The sequence below is a fragment of the Symphalangus syndactylus genome, chromosome 2, assembly GCF_028878055.3.
Source record: "Symphalangus syndactylus isolate Jambi chromosome 2, NHGRI_mSymSyn1-v2.1_pri, whole genome shotgun sequence".
Classification (NCBI taxonomy): Eukaryota; Metazoa; Chordata; class Mammalia; order Primates; family Hylobatidae; genus Symphalangus; species Symphalangus syndactylus.
In genome coordinates this window covers 36,133,937-36,156,878 of record NC_072424.2, presented here as the reverse complement: position 1 = coordinate 36,156,878, position 22,942 = coordinate 36,133,937, and the positions used below count along the sequence as shown (strand labels likewise).

Sequence of the window (22,942 nt, the reverse complement as noted above, 5' to 3'; positions counted from 1 at the left end):
GCAGGCTCTGGGATCTGAAAAAAGCAAGAAAATGGATTCTTCCCTGGCGCCTCCAGAAGGAATGCGGTCCTGCCAACCCCTTGCCAGTGAGCCATTTCAGACTTCTGACTTCCAGGACTGTAAGAAAATAAACTTGTCTTGTTTTCAGCCACCAAGTTTGTGGTGATTTGTTACAACATCAGTAGGAAACTAATACACCTCCCTGCTCCTGTTTATAACTTTGTTCCTGTCCTAAAATCCCAGCACCTGGGAGTATTCACGGCTATCCATGGACTGACCACACCCCAGCCTGGAGTTCGGTAGTGGGCCCATGGCACTGGCCAGGTTTTCCATCTCTTCTGGGTGGAGAGTGGGGAGCAAGCAAGACTAAGCTCAAGTGGAGCCTGGGAAGGAAATTTTCAGGCAAAAAGAAAAATAATGGCCAAGCTGTGAGTTTCTCAGCATTTGTTCACCCTGATTCCAGTACCAGCCCCCAGTATTTTGAAGTCCCACACCTTATCTATTCTCAGGAAAGTACTTCTGGTGGAGTTGAATCTATTGTATCCTTAGGTTTGGGTGATTTAGGGCTAAGCCTTTCGGCACAGCCATCCTTCTGGCCAGTGATTGACTTGGGCTAGCCCTTGACATGATATGGGCCAATGCAAGGCAAGCCTAGGACTTTATTTTCTTGTTGGGTGGAGGGGATTTTTTGCTTTTCCCAGGACAGAAATCAGAAAGGGTCCTGGACTTAACTTACACAGGCCAGCAAATTCCTTCTTTTATTTAAGCTAGTTAAATGGTCTATTGCTTGCACCAATGATACACCCCAGGATATTTCCTAACCCCCCCGCCGCCCTGCCACCAGCACTTTGTTAAAAAAATTTTGGCCGGGCACGGTGGCTCACGCTTGTAATCCCAGCACTTTGGGAGGCCGAGGCGGGCAGATCACGAGGTCAGGAGATCGAGACCACGGTGAAACCCCGTCTCTACTAAAAATACAAAAAAATTAGCCGGGCGTGGTGGCGGGCGCCTGTAGTCCCAGCTACTCGGAGAGGCTGAGGCAGGAGAATGGCGTGAACCCGGGAGGCGGAGCTTACAGTGAGCCGAGATTGCGCCACTGCACTCCAGCCTGGGCGACAGAGCAAGACTGTCTCAAAAAAAAAAAAAAAAAAAAATTTTTTTTGAGACAAGAATCTCACTCTGTCACCCAGGCTGGAGAGCAGTGGTGTGGTCATGGCTTATTGCAGCCTCAACCTCCTGGGCTCAAGCAGTCCTCCCACCTGAGCCTCCTGAAGAGTCGGAACTACAGGAGTGCCTCACCACGTTCCACAGATTTTTTTAAAGTTTTTTATTCATTTTATTATTTTTTGAGACAGAGTCTCACTCTGTTGCCCAGGCTGGAGTGCAGTGGCACGATCTCGGCTCACTGCAACCCCCTGGGTTCAAGTGATTCCCCTGCCTCAGCCTCCTGAGTTGCTGGGACTATAGGCGCGTGCCACCATGCCCGGCTAATTTTTTGTATTTTATTTTATTTTATTTTATTTTTTATTTTTATTTTTTTTTTTTTTGAGACGGAGTCTTGCTCTGTCACCCAGGCTGGAGTGCAGTGGCACAATCTCGGCTCACTGCAAACTCCGCCTCCCGGGTTCATGCCATTCTCCTGCCTCAGCCTCTCCGAGTAGCTGGGACTACAGGCGCCCGCCACCACGCCCGGCTAATTTTTTGTATTTTTAGTAGAGACGGGGTTTCACCGTGGTCTCGATCTCCTGACCTCGTGATCCACCCGCCTCGGCCTCCCAAAGTGCTGGGATTACAAGCGTGAGCCACCGCGCCCGGCCGTGTATTTTATTTTATTTTATTTTATTTTTTTATTTTATTTTATTTTTTTTTTTGAGATGGAGTCTCACTCTTTCACCCAGGCTGGAGTGCAGTGGCACGATCTCGGCTCACTGCAGGCTCTGCCCCCCGGGGTTCACGCCATTCTCCTGCCTCAGTCTCCTGCGTAGCTGGGACTACAGGCGCCTGCCACCTCGCCCGGCTAGTTTTTTGCATTTTTAGTAGAGATGGGGTTTCACCATGTTAGCCAGGATGGTCTCGATCTCCTGACCTTGTGATCCGCCCGCCTTGGCCTCCCAAAGTGCTGGGATTACAGGCGTGAGCCACCGCGCCCGGCCAATTTTTTGTATTTTAGTAGAGACGGGATTTCACCATGTTGGCCAGGATGGTCTCGATCTCCTGACCTCGTGATCCGCCCGCCTTGGCCTCCCAAAGTGCTGGGATTACAGTTGTGAGCCATCGCGCCCGGCCTGATTTTTTTATTTTTTGAAATTTTTTGTAGAGATGGAGTCTCACTATGTTGCCCAGGTTGGTCTCCAACTCCTGGGTTCAAGTGATCCTCCTGCCTCAGACTCCCAAGGTGCTAGGATTACAGATGTGAGCCACTGCATCTGGCCATGAAAGCTTTCAGTATATAGCAACCTGAGAAGCTTTTGCTCAGGGAAACTTGTGATCAGAAACTCACTTGAGGGCAAAATGGAGGACAGATTAGAGAGCGAGGGGGTGGAAGCTAGTCATGGAGGAGGTTCTCGTGTTAGCTTAGGAAAGGTGAGAACCAAACAGGAGCAAGGGATGGAAAAAAGAGATGGGAGTAGGATTCACCTGGACTTGATCCAAGATGGTTGTTTTGATGAAGTGTGTAAGATGGAGGGTGGATGCACATGTTTCCGCCTTGGCCACCTGGATGGGCAGTTAAGGCAGTCCTGGAGGTATAAAATGCTGGAGGGAGATTGGAAGTTTAAGGAATGGTGAATTCGAGTGGGCCATTCTGGATATTCTGTTCAGGTTGGACATGGGAGGTGTGGAAGTAGTCATGAAGGAAAAGGTACTAGGTGAAATTACCGTAACAGCTGCCACCCTGGGCTTGTCTCCATCTGGTCCCTATCACACTATTGACATCTCAGCTGCCAGCTTGTTTGGACCCCACTCAACGCCTCTTGCGGCAGCTATCTTGTTTTTTTTATTTTTTGAGACAGAGTCTTGCTCTGTCAACAGGCTGGAGTGCAGTGGCGTGATCTCGGCTCACTGCAACCTCCGCCTCCCGAGTTCAAGTGATTCTCCTGCCTCAGCCTCCTGAGTAGCTGGGATTATAGGCACCCATCACCGCGCCTGGCTAATTTTTTTTGTATTTTTTAGTAGAGATGGGGTTTCACCATATTGGCCAGACTGGTCTCAAACTCCTTACCTCAGATGATCTGCCCACCTCGGCCTTCCAAAGTTCTGGGATTACAGGCGTAAGCCACCGCGCCTGGCCAGCAATCTTGTTTTTGAAGTCCCCTTTACCTCACAGCCTGTGGCTTGGCATGGATTAAAAGTTCGAGCGAGTATATGAGTATTAAAGATGGAAACTTGGGACACCCTCCCTTTTCCTTTAGAGGCCCTGGGAGAAAGTGCCGCAGTGAAGGGGACTGAGGAGGAATTATTAGGTAGGAAGAGAACATAGCGGAAACTAGATCAGAGAGGTGGGAAGTAAAGGGAGGAGAGAATTTCAAAGACAGAGAGTGCATAATGTATCTGTCTCATGGTCTGGGGACTCCAGTATGGCTCAAGGAGTTAGGGAGGTGATATGGCCTCTAGTTCATTGCATTTCCCCTCCCAGTTAGCTCTGTGATTGGCAACCAGAAAGAGAAATCAGAGAGAATCACAAGGCCCTGTCCTGATGCTGACATAAAAGGTAACTGGCTACGTTGTCTTTATAATCAGAGGGTTGAGGGGCCTCAGAGTGTAACTGTGGGGCATTAAGTGCAACATGAGAGACCAAAGTTCTTTTCTTTTTTTCTTTTTTCTGTTTTTCTTTTTTTTTTTTTTTGAGCCGGAGTCTCACTCTGTCGCTAGGTTGGAGTGCAGTGGTGCGATCTTGGCTCACTGCAAATTCCCATTCCCTGGATCAAGCAGTTCTCCTCCCTCAGCCTCCCGAGTAGCTGGGATTACAGGCACATGCCACCACGCCCAGCTAATTTTTGTATTTTAGTAGAGATGGGGTTTTACTATGTTGGCCAGGATGGTCTCGATCTCCTGACCTCATGATCCGACCACCTCAGCCTCCCAAAGTGCTGGGATTACAGGCGTGAGCCACGGTGCCTGGCCGTGAGGGACCAAAGGTCTTTTCTCCTGGGTCACATCCAGCTCTGGCCCCTGCCAGCCCTCCCCATTTCCATTTCCCCACTGGACACCCAGGGAGGGCTAAGTAAAGACTCGGGTTTGCTTTGAAATAAAAGCACGTGCTGGCCACAGATAGAAAGGCAGAGAGACTCCTTTAGCAAATGTATGGAGATCCCAGTGTGCCGGACTCCAGGCTGAATGCTGGGTTTTCTGTTCTCACAGCCAGGAAAGCACAGATAGAGGTAAGAGGTGAGGAGAGGGACAAAATGATCACCTGTCTTCTACTCATGAGGTTTTCTGGATCAGGAGGAGTTTCGGCAATTGTCTTAAGTCTAGAGGAGAGATGGGTGTATGTGTGTGTGTGCGTGTATGTGTGGTTTGGGGTGACATGGGAAGTGTGAAGGGTGTCTGAAAGAGAGGGATTGGGAAGGAGGGAAATGAGACAGGTTAGTGGGAAATGGATTCTAGGGGCAAGGTTCATGGCGTCCTTGGGGGCTCTCCAGGAACTGGTTGAATAAGCTCTAGCCCCTGGACACTAGGCGTCTACATTGGACCATTTGCTGTGGTTGTTAGGAGGAGGAGGACAATATTCCTGTTGCAGGGAGTTAGCTGACAACCATCAGTGAAGGTCATAAGGATGAGCAGTTCACAAAGCTCCTACACCCTTGTTTCTCATTTAATGTCTGAAAGATCCCTGTAAAGCATAAAACAGGCTCACAAAAGAAGGGTCCCAGCCAGGTGCAGTGACTCACGCTTATCATTCCAGCACTTTGGGAGGCTGAAGCGGGAGGGTCCCTTGAACCCAGGAGTTCAAGACCAGCCTGGGTAACATAGTGAGACTCCATTTCTACAAATAATTCTAGAAATTAGCCAGGCATTGTGGAGTGAGCTGGTGGTCCCAGCAACTTGGGAGGCTGAGGTGAGAGGATCATCTGAGCCAGGGAGGTGGAGATTAAGTGAGCTGAGATCACGCCATTACTGCACTCTAGCCTGAGCAGCAGAGCAAGACCCTGTTTCAAATGATGATGATGATGATGATAATAATAATAATAATAATAATAATAAAGGAGTCCCTTAGCAAAGAAGTGGTGGAGCTGGGGATTGAGTTCCAGGTCCCCCATAAGGCAAGGGCCACAGGCTCTTTGCCCTGTGTCCCAAGGTAGGGGAACCAGGCAGAGCTGGAATGTGTGCTGTTTGTTTGCCCAAAAACCTATCCAGGCTTACAGGCCAATTTGGAGAAAACATAAAACATCCTCCACAGCCTACATTGAGCAAAACAAAACTTGATTTTGTGCAGGTGTGGGAAGAGGAAAGACTCCTGTTGTGGGAGTCAGGATAGCGGGTTCCACCTCGACTGGGCCCTTGCTGTTTGCGTGTCATTGAATCTCTCTGAACCGCAGTTTCTTCACGTATAAAATGTGGATAAAAGCGCCTACCTCCTAGGAATGATGTGAGGACTCAACAAGAGAATGCACGTGTTGTTCTGAATGTAGTACAGGGCACATAGCAAGCACTCAGTACTCCTTATGTTTTATTATTACCGTTATTAATACAAAGAGGTTGTGCTGCATGGTTGCTCATTCAGGCCCTGGTGGCTGTTCCCCACCTTCAGCCCTGGCTCCTGTGGCTAGAGCCCTGGTGCCCACAGCTCAACCTGGACCTGTCCACCCTGGAAGGGCTCATGATTCAGCATCAGGGAGTCCCAGATCGAGCCGCTGCCACCTCCAAGTAGGCTGCAGCTGTGCATCTGCTCAGACCACAAGACTCAATGGAGGCTGCTGGACCTCTCTTTGTTCTCCCAACGAGTACTAGGCAAGGAGGGAAGGAAGGTGAGCGCTTACAAAAAAACGTGTTGGTTTGAACTTAAATGATATTAAGTTATCGTGGAGGTAAAGGAGAGGGGTTGAGCTGCTCGGGAATCCAGGCAACCTGACCCTATTTGCCAGTGTCTACTTTTAATTTTAGTCGTTAAGGGCAAGCGCCCGTGACAAACATGGCGGCGGCAGCCTCAGGCGCGGTCACCTGCCGGAGCTGCGGTGCCGGGGCCGCGCGGAGCCAATCGCTGGGCGGGGGCGGAGGGAGAGGCTGGAGAAGCCCCAGAAGCGCGCGCAGGCGCACTGGCTCGCACCTGGCTCCCGCCAGCCGTGGGATTAGGCTTCGCCGGCTACGATTGCGGTGAGACGCTGGCCAGAGGCCGGGGCTCGCGGGCAGGAGCGGGCTGGGCTGGGGCCGATCTGGCACAAACGACAGACCCGAGGGGGAGGGGAATGCTTTGCGCTCTGGGAGTCATGGGGGCTATCTGCGGGGGTCTTCGGGGTGATCATACTGTGGACTGGGAGAGTTCTGTGGTCCGGGCAGAAGAAGAGGGGTTCAAGGGGGCAAGGGTGGAATCCTCGCAGAAAGCCTCTCCGGGGGTCTGGAGGAAAGGGATGCAGTGGGTCAGATAGCTCCCTGGTGGTCTGGGATCGAGGGATGCACTGGTCAGGCTGGGATCCGTTCCATTAGCATAAAGGCATTTAACCCTGGTGGCACTTGGGGAGCTTTAAAAAAACACCGATGCTGGGCCCGCCCGAAGAGATTCCGATTTAACTGTTCTGGGTGAGGCCTGGGCCTCGGTATTACTGCACAGCTCCTCAGGTGATTTTAACGTGCAGGCGGTGGGGAGCAGCCCTACACGTGTTTCAGCACCAGCTATTGAGTGAAGAGCTCCTGGGCTGATCCCAAACTCCTCAGTGGCTTGGGAGGGGTGGGTGGTCCTGAGGTGAAGCTGTCGCCTCTTCAGGGACCTGTGGGGGAGGGAGAGGGAGAAGGTCCTCATCTCAACAAGTTGAAAGCTCATTTCCAGCCGGAGGAGGAGGATGGGCCCCCACCCCCCAACCCTGGTGCTAGACCCTGCTGTGGGGAGACCCGGCAGGAAGACAAGACCCCGAGAGTGAAACAGGAAGCACAGCAGACAATTCAGAGGTCAGCTGCCTGTTGAGAAAAGGGCACATATTATACCTTTCATGTTCATTTGGTATTCCTGAGGACAGGCAGAGAATGGAATTGTTTTCTCTGCTTCACAGATGTAGGAATAGACTCAGATAGTAAGTTAAAGATAATGTTCACACCTGACCCAGGGCTCCTGACTCCAAATTATGCCTCTTCGTAGCTTTTACCTCTGCACTAATGTCTCTTGTACAGTCTGATGCCCCTCACTCCAGGGGCCCAGTTCGACATTCTTGGTTTCCGCCATTAAATTCATCAACCTCCCCCACCCACCATAGATTGGTTCAGAAATCAGGGAGATGCTGCTGCTTCCATCCCTTTCTAGTCTTTACCTCCCAGGGGCCTGACAGGGTGAAGGGGAAGAGTTTTGACACCTGCTAGAGGGCTTCTTCCAAACAGATCTGATTCTGTCACTTCCCCACCCCAGCGCCCCACCTGTTGTCCTCAGCATAGAATCTTGTACAAGGTTTACAAAACCCTTCCTGATGTGGCCCCTTTCTCCCTCGCTGCTCTGAGCTCTCTTCCCAGATTGTTTCTGTGTCTCTTAGCACAGTGCTGTGCACCCGGCGAAAGCTTAGTAAATGTTCCTCTGTTATGATCACTATTCTTTGTACCTGCTGCCTTGCTTTAGTGTCTTACTCAGAGAGGCACATCAAGCCTCCCAGGCTGCCCCTTCTCTCCGACTCCCACAGTTAAGCAGAACACAGAGCTAGGAGGGGCACAGTGGGGTCTGAGGATGACAGTTTTCCTATGACTGCTGCTGCTGTTCCCTAGGGCTGAGGATATTCATATTGACCTTTTAGGGGCCAATCGACCCAGCAGGGATTGACTGAGCCCGCTGAAGGAGCCTGGTGGAGGCAAAGGGCAGGGATTAAGGGCGGGACTAACCCAGCCCTGCTTTTTTTTTTTTTTTTTTTTTAGAGACAGTCTCACTCTGTCCTCCAGGCTGCTGGAGTGCAGTGGCGCGATCTCGGCTCAGGCTCACTGCAAGCTCCGCCTCCTGGGTTCACGCTATTCTCCTGCCTCAGCCTCCCGAGTAAGCTGGTACAATAGGCGTGCCCGCCACCATGCCTGGCTAATTTTTATATTTTTAGTAGTGGTTTCACCGTGTTAGCCAGGATGATCTCGATCTCCTGACCTCGTGATTCGCCCGCGTCGGCCTCCCAAAGGGCTGAGATTACAGGCAGGAGCCACCACGCCCGGTATCAGCCCTGCTTTTAAGAAGCCTGTGGGCTGGAGGAGGGGAAGGGAGGCATTTGGATGCCTGATAAGGGGGAAAACGGGAGAGAACACCTGATTGGGTGTGCTTGGGAAAGCCGTGACAGTGGATGAGCAGGATTTGATAAGATGGGGGTAGGGTGTGGGGGGATGATGAAGTGAGAAAGCTGTTGTTTTAGTCAAAACCTGTTTTGAATCTTGACTCCAGCACCTGCTAGCTTTGTAACTTGGGCCTGTTATTTAATCTTCAGAGCCTTGGTTTCTTCATGTACAAAACGTGAATGCAGATAGTAACAGAGCTGTAAGAGGTCTGATGATGGATATAGAAGCCAAGCATACCCTCTATGGCAGAGGAATAGTATATAGTTATCCTAGGGTATCTTAGCTGACAGGAACAGCATGAACAAAAGTGTGGAGGTGGCGTTTAAAAAGGAATTTGATGGATGGCAGACAAGAGAGGCTAGGATATTCCGGGTGGCAAAAAGCGTAAAGCTTGGGTGCTGGAAAGACAATTTCAATCATGGATTTGGCAGAAAAGTCAATGATTTTTATTTTTGATTGATGTTGCCCCAGCTGGTCTCTAACTTCTGGCCCCAAGTGATACTTCTGTCTTGGCCTTCCAAAGTGCTAAAATTACAGGCATGAGCCACCACGCCCCACCTAGTGACTGATCTTTTTTTTTTTTTGAGACGGAGTCTTGCTCTGTCGCCCAGGCTGGAGTGCAGTGCCGCGATCTCGGCTCACTGCAAGCTCCGCCTCCCGGGTTCACGCCATTCTCCTGCCTCAGCCTCCAAGTAGCTGGGACTACAGGTGCCCGCCCCTGCGCCGGGCTAATTTTTTTTGTATTTTTAGTAGAGATGGGGTTTCACCATGTTAGCCAGGATGGTCTGGATCTCCTGACCTCGTGATCCACCCACCTCAGCCTCCCAAAGTGTTGGGATTACAGGTGTGAGCCACCGCACCCGGCCGTGACTGATCTTTAAAGATCATGAAACCACACGGTGGCTCTCGCCTGTGAGTCAGCACTTCAGGAGGCCAAGGCGGGCGGATCACTTGAGGTCAGGAGTTCAAGACCAGCCTGGCCAACGTGGCGAAACCCCGTCTGTACAAAAAATACAAAAATTAGCCAGGCATGATGGCACACGCCTGTGATCCCAACTATTTCAGAGGCTGAGGCAGGAAAATTTCTTTTTTTTTTTTTTTTTTTGAGACGGAGTCTTGCTGTCGCCCAGGCTGGAGTGCAGTGGCGCGATCTCGGCTTACTGCAGGCTCCGCCCCCTGGGGTTCACACCATTCTCCTGCCTCAGCCTCCTGAGTAGCTGGGGCTACAGGCGTCCGCCACCTAGCCCAGCTAATTTTTTGTATTTTTAGTAGAGACGGGGTTTCACCGTGTTAGCCAGGATGGTCTCGATCTCCTGACCTCGTGATCCGCCCGCCTCGGCCTCCCAAAGTGCTGGGATTACAGGCGTGAGCCACCACGCCCGGCCTTGGGAAAATTTCTTGAACCTGGGAGGCGGAGGTTGCAGTGAGCCAAGATCCCACCACTGCACTCTAGCCTGGGCGACAGAGTGAGACTGTGTCTCAAAAAAAAAAAAAAAAAAAAAAAGTCATGAAACCAAACTTCAAAGAAATGGAAAGAAAATGGCTACTGTGGGCCGGGTGCAGTGGCTCAAGCCTGTAATCCCAGCAGTTTGGGAGGCCGAGGTGGGCGGATCACGAGGTCAGGAGTTCAAGACTAACCTGACCAACATGGTGAAACCCTGTCTCTACTAAAAATACAAAAATTAGCTGGGCGTGGTGGCACACGCCTGTAATCCCAGCTACTCAGGTGGCTGAAGCAGGAGAATTGCTTGAACCTGGGAGGCAGAAGTTGCAGTAAGCCGAGATTGTGCCACTGCACTCCAGCCTGGGCAACAGATCGAGACTCTGTCTTAAAAAAAGAAAAAGAAAAAGAAAAAGAAAATGGCTACTGTGGGCCAGGCATAGTGGCTCACACCTGTAATCCCAACACTTTGGGAGGCCGAGGCAGGCAGATCACTTGAGGTCAGGAGTTCGAGACCAGCCTGGCCAATATGGTGAAACCCCAGTTCTATGAAAAATACAAAAATTAGGCCGGGTGTGGAGGCTCATGGCTGTAATCCCAGTACTTTGGGAGGCCAAGGCAGGCAGATCACGAGGTCAGGAGTTCGAGACCAGCCTGACCAATATGGTGAAACCCCCGTCTCTACTAAATATACAAAAAAAAATTTGCCGAGTGCGGTGGCGGGCGCCTGTAATCCCAGCTACTCAGGAGGCTGAGGCAGGAGAATGGCTTGAACCCAGGAGGCAGAGGTTGCAGTGAGCCTAGATTGTGCCACTGCACTCCAGCCTGGGCAACAGAGCAAGACTCCATCTCTACAAAAAGAAAAAAAAATTAGCTGGGTGTGGTGGCAGGTGCCTGTAATCCCAGCTACTGAGGAGACTGAGGAAGGAGAATTGCTGGAACCCGGGAGGTGGAGGTTGCAGTGAGCTGAGATTGAGCCATTGCACTCCAGCCTGGGTGACAGAGCGAGACTCCATCTTAAAAAAAGAAATAGCTGCTGTGTATTGAGGGTCTTCCATGTAGCAGGCACTTGGCTTTAAATTCCTTTTGCATTTCAGCCCACAGCCATCTAAGAGGTTGACATTAACATCCCCACTTTGTGGGCGAGGAGTCTGAGGCTCAGGGAGAGGGAGTGGCTGGCTCAAGGCCACCAGCTGGGACCATGAGGATGGGTCTTGGAAGGTGCCAGGGAGGTGGGTGGAGTTGGTTGCAGGTTACAGGATTTCTCACCAGCTTATGCAAGGAGGCTGGTGTGGGCTCCAAGCTGTTCTTCCCTGGGAGAGGTGGGGCTGCTGTTCTCTGCTGGGGCGGATTGAGGGTGGGGAGGGCAAGTGGGGGAAGGCTGTTTCCCGATGGAGGAGTGGAATCTAGGAGAGAAACCATTAAAAGAGTAACCCTGCACACTCCTGCCTCAGCTTCCTCTCCAGGGTGGCTGTTTTCCTGGACAAGTTGCAGTTGGCACAGGTCTACAGGGGGCCAGGGGCAGTTTGTCTTTGGCATTCTCAAACATTGTATGTGTTCCTGCTCCTTGCAGGCCCCCATCTTCTGACATTTCCTCGTGTGACCCATCTTTTCAAATTCCCTTACCTGAGGAAGGAGCCCAATTACAAGGATATTCCCCTGCTCCTACCCTGATCTAGGTGAGCCCAATAAAAAGCTAGTTTCTGAGCATCTTCTGTGTGACAGCACAGTGCTCTGTGCTTCCTGGACATTTGTTTAATCCTTTCTGTACCCCTGTAAAGATAGGCATTATTGGCCGGGCGCAGTGGCTCACACCTGTAATCCCAGCACTTTGGGAGGCTGAGGTGGGTAGATCACCTGAGGTCAGGAGTTCAAGACCAGCCTGGGCAACATGGTGAAACCCCCATCTCTACTAAAAATACAAAAATTAGCCGGGCATGGTGGCAGGTGCCTGTAATCCCAGCTACTCAGGAGGCTGAGGTGGGAGAATTGCTTGAACCTGGGAGGCGGAGGTTGCAGTGAGCCAAGATTGCGCCATTACACTCCAGCCTGGGCAACAGAGCAAGACTCCACCTCAAAAAAAAAAAAAAAAATAAGCATTATTACCCCATTTTATAGATGAGGAAACTCCAGGCCAGAAGGGTTGAATTGCCTGAGGTTACACTCTTAGTAGGAAGTACAGTTGGGATTTGAACCCAGGCCCTGCTGATGGCAGAAGTCATACCTGTTCCATCTCATTAACCTTTGAGGTTTTCTTCTACGCAGTGTGGGTGCAGGGAGGTGGCTGGGGGAGGCTGGGGACCTTGTGTTCAGGGCTCACCTTCTCCAGCAACAAGGACAAATCACTGGGCATCTGGGTAGGCGTGGGGAGCCTTCACTCCATCTTGACAAAGGCAGGAGAGTTCTGAAAGCCCTGGAGGAATTGGAGTAAGTGACCCTGCTAAGGATAGTAACAGAGGTGGACATTGTGCTTTACAGCCCCAAGCACCTTTAGAGGGCATCTCATTTAATTCCCATCTCATCCCTGTGTGGCGGGCATGGGGCCTCTCCATTTTAGGGAAGGGCTGAGAGGTTGGATAGTAATGATATGTAAAGCTTTAATGCTCATCATTTAAAAAAATTTATTTGTATTTCTTTTTGAGGTAGAGTCTCGCTCTGTCGCCCAGGCTGGAGTGCAGTGGCGTGATCTGGGCTCACTGTAACCTCCACCTCTGGGGTTCAAGCGATTCTCCTGCCTCAGCTCCCGAGTAGCTGGGATTACAGGCGCCCGCCACCATGCCGGCTAATTTTTGTATTTTTAGTAGAGACGGGGTTTTGCCATGTTGGCCAGACTGGTCTCAAATTCTTGGCCTCAAGTGATCTGCCCACCTTGGCCTCCCAAAGTGCTGGGATTACAGGTGTGAGCCACTCCGCCCAGCCCCATATGTCTTTTTAACATATGTTACTCAGAAAAGCAGTGTCGAGGGCATGTAGGGTGATGGATGTGTTCATTATCTTGTTTGTGGTTATGATTTCACAAGTACATGCATATGGTAAAGCTTATCAGCTTGCATGCTTTGAAAACTGTGCAGTTTAGTGTTTGTCAATTAGACTTGAATAAAGCTTTGAGGAAAAAATAAATGCATTTTCTTCAGGGGGTTCAAGGGCCTCAGGGAAAGGCCATCCTCCTGCCTTGGGACAAGATAGGATCACTGTGGCCCACGGGGATGGTGGTGGGGACTTGCAGGCTTAGAGTGCTTCTTCTTTTTTTCTTTTTGAGACTGAGTTTCGCTCTTGGTGCCGAGGCTAGTGTGCACTGGTGCAATCTTGGCTCACTGCAGCCCCTACCTCCCGGGTTCAAGCAATTCTCCTCCCTCAGCCTCCCTAGTAGCTGGGATTACAGGCATGTGCCACCACACCCGGCTAATTTTTTGTATTTTTAGTAGAGATGGGGTTTCACCGTGTTGGCCAGGCTGGTCTCGAACTCCTGACCTCAGGTGATCCACCCACCTCGGCCTCCCAAAGTGCTGGGATTACAGGCGTGAGCCCCGGCACCTCGCTGGGTCTCACGGTTTTTATAAAAACAGGATGGGGGCGTGGCTTGGGCCGGGGTGGTCTTGGGAAATGCAACATTTGGGCAGGAAAAAAACAAAGGCCTGTCCTCACCTAGGTCGGGCCCAAGGGTGGAGCCCTAGCCAGGGACCATGCCCTCCTCTACCCAGTACTTCCCTTCCCTGCTTCCATATCATTTAAAGGGACCACGTCCTTCCGTTTCTGGCACTTCCCTTCCCGTCTTCCTCATTAATACCAACAGTGAGTGCTTTCTGTGAGTTACGTCGTTTAATCCTTATGATTTGCAAAATAGGCATAACAATCTCCTTTACCTTTTGCAGAAGAGGAAGCTAAGGCCTGGGTTGGGTAACTGCCTGACGTTTTACTGTAAGCGCATTTTGTGCCCAAGCTCAGGGTTGTCCCGTCTAGACCATTAAAGTCACACAGTGCAATTTAAGAAGACACTGAGGCCGGGAGCAGTGGCTCATGCCTGTAATCCCAGCACTTTGGGAGGCCGAGGTGGGTGGATCACAAGGTCAGGAGATCGAGACCATCCTGGTGAAACCCCGTCTCTACTAAAAATATAAAAAATTAGCTGGGCGTGGTGGCGGGTGCCTGTGGTCCCAGCTACTCGGAAGGCTGAGGCAGGAGAATGGCGTGAATCTGGGAGGTGGAGCTTACAGTAAGCGGAGATAGCGCTACTGCACTCCAGGCTGGGCAACAGAGCGAGACTCCGTCTCAAAAAAAAAAAAAAAAAAAAAAGACGTCGAGCATCCAGCCCTGGCATGCGACCTGGCTCAGCACTTGCTGGGTGTCTACCGTCTCTTCCCACAGGCTCTCTGTTTCCTCGAGTCACTCCCAGATTAGTGGTGTCTAGCTCAGCACTGTTTCCGTTGTGCTTCATTCATAATTCCCAGCACTGTTGTAAGTACAAACTCTCTCCTGTTGGAAATGAGTTTTTAAATGATTCAGAGGTCTGGGGTTAAGAGCAGAGCTGGCTCTGATCCCTGTTGCTCACTGGTTCCTTATTCCCCAGGGATGAGGATGGCAAGACCACCTGTGGCCATGAGCCCTCCCCGGTGCTCCTGGGGCTAAGGCTGGGGCTGCAGCCATGGGGCTGGGTCGGCCCCAGGCCTGGTTGCTGGGTCTGCCCACGGCTGTGGTCTATGGCTCCCTAGCTCTGTTCACCACCATCCTGCACAATGTCTTCCTGCTCTACTATGTGGACACCTTTGTCTCAGTGTACAAGATCAACAAAATGGCCTTCTGGGTTGGAGAGGTAGGGCCAGCGCTGGGTGGCCAACATGGAGGAGGGGGTGGGGTGGAGACTAGAGGCTGCCCAGACTGCTGGGCAGATTGCAGGTGCCAGGTCCCACCCAGTCAGAGGCATGGGCAGTCCAGGTTGTTCACCAAGACTCATCAAGAAAAGCTGTGGAGGCCTTGATGACTTCTCCTTGGTGGGGACTAGACTGGCTTTCCTGGCCACTGTCTTACATAGTTGCTGTTCTGTATACTCATATATATAATAGATTCACATATATGAATTTATCAGCTGCATACATTTACCAGCTGGGCCCTGGATGGGTGGCAGTTTGAATGGGGCAGTGGTTTGACTGGCAGAGTAGGTTTTTTTTTTTTTTTGAGATGGAGTTTCACTTTTGTCTCACAGGCTGGAGTGCAATGGCACAATCTCAGCTCACTGCAACCTCTGCCTTCCTGGTTCAAGTGATTCTCCTGTCTCAACCTCATGAGTAGATGGGATTACAAGCGCCCACCACCATGCCCGGCTAATTTTTGTATTTTTAGTAGAGACGAGGTTTCACCATGTTGGCCAGGCTGGTCTCAAACTCCTGACCTCAGGTGATCCACCTGCCTTGGCCTCCCAAAGTGCTGGGATTACAGGTGTGAGCCACCGCGCCCAGCCAGAGTGGGTTTTAGCAGAGGAACTGACACGAGCAAAGGTTTGCAGGTAGGAAAGCTGGGGCCATCTTTGAGGGGTGGTGAGCAGGCTGGGGTGGGAGGAGCCCTGGAGAGGACGCTGTCTAGAGCCCACCTGCCTGTCTCCCCTCTGCCTGCAGACGGTGTTTCTCCTCTGGAACAGCCTCAATGACCCCCTCTTCGGTTGGCTCAGTGACCGGCAGTTCCTCAGCTCCCAGCCCCGGTTGGTGTATTGGGAACAGCTTGTAATTGGTTCAGTCCCACTCTACTGCTACCCAGGAGGGAGGACCCCTGCCTGTGTTTGGGGTGGGGAAGGAAGGGGAGACTATTTCAGTGTTGCCCATGCCTCTTCCCTTACTGGGGTCCAGGGTGCTCTGTTTGGGTTAGAGAGGTGGCCTTGGACGTACACTTGCCTGGCTCGGCAGGGGAAGAGATCTACCCTGGCTTGGCTTGGCTGTCCCCTCTGGACTGTGGACTGCAAACACCCTCTGCTGCTTCTGGAAGATTCCTTTGCCCCATCCCTGCTTGAGCCCATCATCACCCCCAACCTTGAGAAGTGGGCATCCCATACCCTTTGGCCATCAGCCTGACAGGCTAATAAGGGGGTGGAAATTGGGGCAGAGGAGGGAATGTACCCACTGGTGAGTTGTGCTTCCTAAATTGCAGACTGGGGACTTAGGGGACAGTGGGACCACCCTGTTGTGAGTCCCACACCCTGGGCCTCCATCCTTCCCCTGATGCCTGGGCAAGGGGAACTTTAGCCTGCCAAGTCTGACAGGGCATCTCCCAACAACTCTCCTTTCCCCAGCAGGTCAGGCACTGGGCTCTCCTCAAAGGCCGTGGTGCTGGCCCGGGTGCAGGCCCTGGGCTGGCATGGGCCGCTGCTGGCGCTGTCGTTCCTGGCGTTCTGGGTGCCCTGGGCCCCAGCTGGCCTGCAGTTCTTGCTGTGCCTGTGCCTCTATGATGGCTTCCTGACACTCGTGGACCTGCACCACCACGCCTTGCTGGCCGACCTGGCCCTCTCAGCCCACGACCGCACCCACCTCAACTTCTACTGCTCCCTCTTCAGCGCGGCCGGCTCCCTCTCTGTCTTTGCATCCTATGCCTTTTGGAACAAGGAGGATTTCTCCTCCTTCCGCGCTTTCTGCGTGACACTGGCTGTTAGCTCTGGGCTGGGCTTTCTGGGGGCCACACAGCTGCTGAGGCGGCGGGTTGAGGTGGCCCGAAAGGACCCAGGGTGCTCAGGCCTGGCTGTGGATAGCGGGTGAGTGGCCAGACCCGGCTCTTCAGGTCCTCACCAGCAACCTTCTAAGTCTGATTTTGGTGCTGGGTCCCCGGCTGATGGGGGCTGCCCTGGGATGTGTTGGGGGATAACTCTGGCCAGCCCCAGGCAGTTCTCCACTCCCTTCTGCCCCATAGCCTGTGTGGAGAGGAGCTGCTTGTGGGCAGTGAGGAGGCAGACAGCATCACCTTGGGCCAGTATCTCCGGCAGCTGGCACGCCATCGGAACTTCCTGTGGTTCGTGAGCATGGACCTGGTGCAGGTATGGGGAGCAGCTCCCGGCCCCTTTACAGCTGGGCTGGACTTCACTCAAGGGGACAGACTCCTTAAGAGCTGGGAACTCGGCCAGGCATGGTGGCTCATGCCTGTAGTCCCAGCACTTTGGGAGGCTGAGGTGGGTGGATCACTTGAGGACAGGAGTTCGAGACCAGCCTGGCTAACATGGTGAAACCCCATAAAAATACAAAAATTAGCTGGGCGTGGTGTAATTCCAGCATATCTGTAATTCCAGCTACTTGGGAGGCTGAGGCAGGAGAATCACTTGAACCCGGAAGGCGGAGGTTGCAGTGAGCTAAGATGGCACCACTGTACTCCAGTCTGGGCAACAGAGTGAGACGACGCCTCAAAGAAAAAAAAAAAAGAACTGGGAACTGAGTTCTGGGCCACCCAGGAGGTCTGCTGGGCAATTCAATGGCAGGAATGGAGGTTGAGTAGTCAGGAGGCCTGGATTCTAGCTCCCTCTGAGCTTTTCCCTCTCTATATGATCTTAGGCAGGTCTCAGGCTCTCTGGGTAGCCCTGTCCTCTCCTGTAAAGTGAGGATATGAGACAGAGATGCCCCCTTTGGGGACCCTCTAACAATCTTTTTAAGACATCAAGAGCTGCCAGGTGCGGTGGCTCATGCCTGTAATCCCAGCACTTTGGGATACCAAGGTGGAAAGACCGCTTGAGCCCAGGAGTTCGAGGCTGCAGTGAGTTATGATTGCACCACTGCACTCCAGCCTGGGCGGCAGAGAAAGCCTCCATCTCTAAAAAAAGAAGAAGAGCCAAGTGCTGTATCTAAAACATGTAGTATATAAACTAGCTGAACTTAGAAATAAACTGTTTTCATGTTATGAAATTAGTTTCACTAATGTGTTTTCTTTTTTTTTTTTTTTCTTCTCACTTTGTTGCCCAGGCTGGAGTGTAGTGGCATGATCTAGGCTCACTGCAACCTCTGCCTCCTGGGTTCAAATGATTCTCCCACTTCAGCTTCCTGGGTAGCTGGGATTATAGGCATGCAACACAACACCCAACTAATTTTTTATATTTTTAGTAGAGACGGGGTTTCGCCATGTTGGCCAGGCTGATCTCAAACTCCTGGCCTTAAGTGATCTGCCTGCCTTGGCCTCCCAAAGTGCTAAGGTGCTAGGATTACAAGTGTAAGCCCCTGTGCCCAGCCTCACTAATGTGTTTTCAATTAAAAAGAAAAAGCTTTTAATTGCTCCAATACTATTTTGCCATGGCTTCTAACTTTTTAGCAAAGTTAGATAGCACCAGGAATGTGGTTTTAGGTTGTGTTCTGGCATGTTCTGTGTTTAGGGACATGGGGAAAAAGGCCTGCTCTTGCTCTTGCTGCTCTGAGGATGGGGGGTTGGGGGGGATGTGTGCTTCCCTGTTGGCTTCTGGCCTTGTCAGCTCCCCTCCCCCTGGAAGCCTTCTCACTGTCCCTGTTGGGTTGCAGGTCTTCCACTGCCACTTCAACAGCAACTTCTTCCCTCTCTTCCTGGAGCATCTGTTGTCCGACCATATCTCCCTTTCCACAGGCTCCATCCTGTTGGGTGAGTGGGGGCCTTGGGTGCTTCATGCAGGCTGGAAGGAGAGAGACCTGTATTTTTAGTAGAGATGGGGTTTCACCGTATTAGCCGGGATGGTCTCCATTTCCCGACCCTGTGATCCACCTGCCTCTGCCTCCCAAAGTACTGGGATTACAGGTGTGAGCCACTGCGCCCAGCCAGGGACAATCTTTTTAAGACACCAAGTGCTGCCGGGTGCAGTGGGCAGGGGGGGGCAGGGTGTGGTGGGGGTTGGGGGGGCAGAGGCTGTGCTGGTGTTGGTCCTCTTGGAGATGGTGGCAACCTGAGGGGGTGCAGTGGCTGGTTAACACAGAGGAGTATCATCTGATGGGCCTGGGTGTGAGTCTTGACTCTGTGCTCATCTGGTGGGCAGCCTCGAGTGGGTTAGTTCATCTTTTTGGGCCTCTCTTTCTCACCCATAAAGTGGGGATGATAATAGTACTCACCTTAAGGGGCTGTGAGGATGAACTAAGACAGTGAAGCTCTTAGCACAGAGCCCAGTGCATCGCTAGTGTACAGGAATGCAGTCGGCCGTGAAGTTGATGGCGCTCACTGGCACTGCAGCAGTGCCCTTGACAAGGTGGCGCCCCTTCTCCCTCCCCAGGCCTCTCCTATGTCGCTCCCCATCTCAACAACCTCTACTTCCTGTCCCTGTGCCGGCGCTGGGGCGTCTACGCGGTGGTGCGGGGGCTCTTCCTGCTCAAGCTAGGCCTTAGCCTGCTCATGTTGTTGGCCGGCCCGGACCACCTCAGCCTGCTGTGCCTCTTCATTGCCAGGTATGCCCCTGCCCACGCTCCCCACAACACCTCCATCCCACGCTCCTCACAACACCTCCATCCCACGCTCCCCACAACACCTCCATCCCACGCTCCCCACACCTCCATCCCACGCTCCCCACAACACCTCCATCCCACGCCTTCATTCCTGCCTGCTCTCTCCCTCTACTGCAGCAACCGCGTCTTCACTGAGGGCACCTGTAAGCTGCTGACCTTGGTGGTCACTGACCTGGTAGACGAGGACCTGGTGCTGAACCACCGCAAGCAGGCAGCCTCGGCACTCCTCTTTGGCATGGTTGCCCTGGTTACCAAGCCAGGCCAGACCTTTGCCCCACTGCTGGGCACCTGGCTGCTCTGTTTCTACACAGGTGAGGGCCTGGTGGCAGGCAAGGGCTCTTAAGGCTCCAGGGGGCACAGCTTACCTGGCACACTGGCTGGCAAGCCTGGACTCTGGGTCCAGTGAGGGAAGGTGGCAACTGGCGTCCCCTCAACATGGCTAGAGTCACTGGGTCACCGATTCTGCCATGCTTTTTTAGTTCATTCATTTATTCATTCATTCAACAAATATGTACGGAATCCCTTCTCTGCAGGTCCTGCTCTGGGTGCCAGGGAGCTAACCATGAATAAGACAGACAAGGTCTTTGCCACCACGGAGCTTGTATTCTAGTCAGGGGTGGGGCGGGGTTGGCAATAAACAGCCAAACAAGACATTATCAGGCAGTGATAGTGTTATGGTGAAATTAGGGTGATGTGGGACGGCGTGACCAAGAAGCTATGTAGTGTCATCAGGGAAGGTCTCTCCGAGAAGGTGCCCCTCAGGATGTGAGCTGAGTGGCAAGGATATGTCTAGAAAAGGTCTCAGTGAATCGCAGGCAGAGGGAACAGCAGGCGCAAAGGCCCAGGGTGTCAGGGGTGATGAGGAGATGTGGCTGGAAAAGTGAAGAGGACTTTGTTGATTAGGGCAGTGTTGGAAGCAAGCTGTTGGGAGGGTTTTTTATTTATTTATTTATTTATTTATTTATTTATTTATTTATTTATTATTTTTTTGAGATAGGGTCTCCCTGTCACCCAGGCTGGAGTGCAGTGGCACGATCTTGGCTCACTGCAGCCTCGACCTCCCAGGTTCAAGTGAGCCTGCCACCTCAGCCTCCCAAGTAGTTGGGACCACAGGCGTATGCCACCATGCCTGGGTAACTTTTTGTATTTTATGTAGAGATAGGGTTTTGCCGGGTTGCCCAGGCTGGTCTCAAACTCCTGAGCTCAGGTGATCCACCCACCTCGGCCTCCCAAAGTGCTGGGATTACAGGCATGAGCCACCACGCCCGGCCAGGAAGGGTTTTAAACAGGGAAGTGACGTGGTGTGATTGACTTTTTAAATAAAATTCACTCTGGGCTGGGTGAGGTGGCTCACACCTGTAATCCCAGCACTTTGGGAGGCTGAGGAGGGCAGATCACCTGAGGTCAGGAGTTTGAGACCAGCTTGGTCAACATATAGCGAAACCCCCGTCTCTACTAAAAAATACAAAAATTAGCTGGGTGTGGTGGCACATGCCTGTAGTCCCAGCTATTTGGGAAGCTGAGGCAGGAGAATCGCTTGAACCTGGGAGGCAGAGGTTGCAGTGAGCGGAGATCATGCTACTTCACTCCAGCCTAGGCGACAGAGCGAGACTCCATCTCTCAAAAAAAAAAAAAAGTTCACTCTGGCTGCCATATGGACAGCAGATCATAGGGAGGCCAGAATGGGGACAGCAGGGAGATCTTTGGGAGACTGTGGCAGAGGCCATGGAGACTTGGGCCAGGGTGGTGGCAGGTGGGATGCATTTTGGAGTTGGGGGGAGATGAAGGATTGGGTGTTGGGGAGTGATGGCGTGAAACGAACCAGGGAACTGAGGAGGACTTTGAGGTTTTGGGCCTGAGTTATTGGGTAGATGGTGGTGCCCGTCACTGAGATGGGAAGAATAGGAGAGGAGCGGGTTTGGAGGAATCAGGAGTTGTGGTCTGGACATGTCCATGTGGTGTCTGAGATGTTACACCATGGACTTGGAGGGCACCAAGGCTTGGAGGGCAATGGGCTGACCATGGTCTTTCTGTGCTCTCTTGTCCTAGGTCATGACCTCTTCCAGCAGTCCCTCATAACCCCTGTGGGGAGTGCCTATCCCTGGCCAGAGCCCCCAGCTCCGGCCCCTGCACAGGCCCCGATGCTCCGCCAGGGCTGCTTCTACCTGCTGGTGCTGGTGCCCATCACCTGTGCTCTGCTGCAGCTCTTCACCTGGTCCCAGTTCACGCTGCATGGGAGACGCCTGCACATGGTCAAGGCCCAGCGCCAGAACCTGTCACAGGCCCAAACCCTGGATGTTAAGATGGTGTGAGAACTGTGGCAAGGTCACCCCTCTGAGGACGCTGCTGGCAGCCTGGGGGAGGAGCCAGTTTTTTTTTTTTTTTTTTTTAAGGATTTCATAGTTGGTTTTTTTGTTGAGATGTGGCCCAAAAAAATGGATCTGTTGCTCAGGCTGGAGTGCAGTGGTACAATCTAGGCTCACCGAAACCGCCACCCGGGTTCAAGCAATTCTCCTGCCTCAGCCTCCCGAGTAGCTGGGATTACAGGAGCGTGCCACCATGCCCGGCTTCTTTTTGTATTTTTAGTAGAGACAGGGTTTCATCACGTTGGCCAGGCTAGTCTCAAACCCCTGACCTTAGGTGATCAGCCCGCCTCAGCCTCCCAGAGTGCTGGGATTACAGGCGTGAGCCACTGTGGCCGGCCTAATTTTTGTATTATTTAGTAGAGACAGGGTTTCACCACGTTGGCCAGGCTGGTCTTGAACTCCTGACCTCAAGTGATCTGCCTGCCTTGGTCTCCCAAAGTGCTGGGAATACAGGCGTGAGCCACCCCACTCGGCCAGGAGCTAGTTTTACCAGCATCCTGCTCCACTGCCTTCCTCTAGTGCAGCCTGGAAAACATGGCAGCAGGGAGCTCCTGGGGCTGAGCCAGGAGCATCACTGTGGTCAAAATCTCTGCTTAGCTGTCTGGCTCAGCTTGGGCAAAGGCTGGGCCATATGTGCTCAGGGACGTGTTTCTCTTGTAAGGCAGGAGGCTGGAAGAGGACCAAGAAGGGAGGGGGCTGCCCTGTGGTGCACACGGGCCTGCCATGGGGCGTGGGAGCCCATCCCGCTGCCTGGCTGGAGCTGGCTGCTGTGGTGGACTCAGGAACCACTTCTAATACCGCAACTGCTCCCTTTTGCCCAGTCAGGGAAAGCTGACTGTAAGTCCCACTTCCCCCTCGGTCCACCCTTCTAGTGGTTTCTCTGAGAGGTTTCTCTGCTTCAGCTGTGCTTGAAGTGGCATGCCTCCTCTGCTGCAGGGCTCCCCCACCCCCACACGGCCTCTAAAGATGTTTATTTCCTTACAGACTGATTAAAGTTGGCCATTCTTTTTCCTCAAGTCTGTGCTGTGTGAGTGAGTGGTGGGTTGCTGGGGTTGAGAACTAGGATTCCTTACTGACTAGAAAAAGCCCCCGAGAGCATTTTTCTGAATAAGAGTGGTAGGTAGGCCGGGCGCAGTGGCTTACGCCTGTAATCCCAGCACTTTGGGAAGCCAAGGTGGGTGGATCACCTGAGGTCTTGAGTTTGAGACCAGCCTGAGCCAACATGGCAAAACCCCATCTCTACTAAAAATACAAAAATTAGCCAGGTGTGGTGG

General features: G+C 52.4%; 1 protein-coding gene across 5 annotated transcripts; it reads left to right on the top strand.

The window, feature by feature from the left end:
* Positions 1 to 6,222: 6,222 nt before the first annotated feature.
* Positions 6,223 to 22,684, top strand: MFSD13A (major facilitator superfamily domain containing 13A). 5 transcript variants are annotated; one of them, XM_063627764.1, is made up of 11 exons: positions 6,241 to 6,312; positions 14,252 to 14,341; positions 14,454 to 14,696; positions 15,496 to 15,578; positions 15,781 to 15,996; positions 16,164 to 16,619; positions 16,775 to 16,898; positions 18,358 to 18,454; positions 19,074 to 19,245; positions 19,420 to 19,613; positions 21,352 to 22,684. In XM_063627764.1, the coding sequence occupies exons 3-11, from the start codon at positions 14,529 to 14,531 to the stop codon at positions 21,612 to 21,614; spliced, it is 1,773 nt and encodes a 590-aa protein (XP_063483834.1). In that variant the 5' UTR covers positions 6,241 to 6,312; positions 14,252 to 14,341; positions 14,454 to 14,528; the 3' UTR covers positions 21,615 to 22,684. The 5 variants fall into 5 exon arrangements, with proteins under 5 accessions (XP_055106601.2, XP_063483834.1, XP_055106592.2 ...); XM_055250604.2 differs by lacking the exon at positions 15,781 to 15,996 and adding an exon at positions 11,460 to 11,565 and having other exon boundaries at positions 6,249 to 6,312; positions 16,167 to 16,619; XM_055250617.2 differs by lacking the exon at positions 15,781 to 15,996 and having other exon boundaries at positions 6,243 to 6,312; positions 16,167 to 16,619.
* Positions 22,685 to 22,942: the final 258 nt, after the last annotated feature.

Bases quoted from the DNA above. Each gene is read 5' to 3' on its own strand.
- MFSD13A (XM_063627764.1), top strand. From the start codon at position 14,529: ATGGGGCTGGGTCGGCCCCAGGCCTGGTTGCTGGGTCTGCCCACGGCT. The intron at 14,697-15,495 runs GTAGGGCCAGCG...CTCTGCCTGCAG, and splicing joins TGGCCTTCTGGGTTGGAGAG to ACGGTGTTTCTCCTCTGGAA. The intron at 16,899-18,357 runs GTATGGGGAGCA...GTTGGGTTGCAG, and splicing joins TGAGCATGGACCTGGTGCAG to GTCTTCCACTGCCACTTCAA.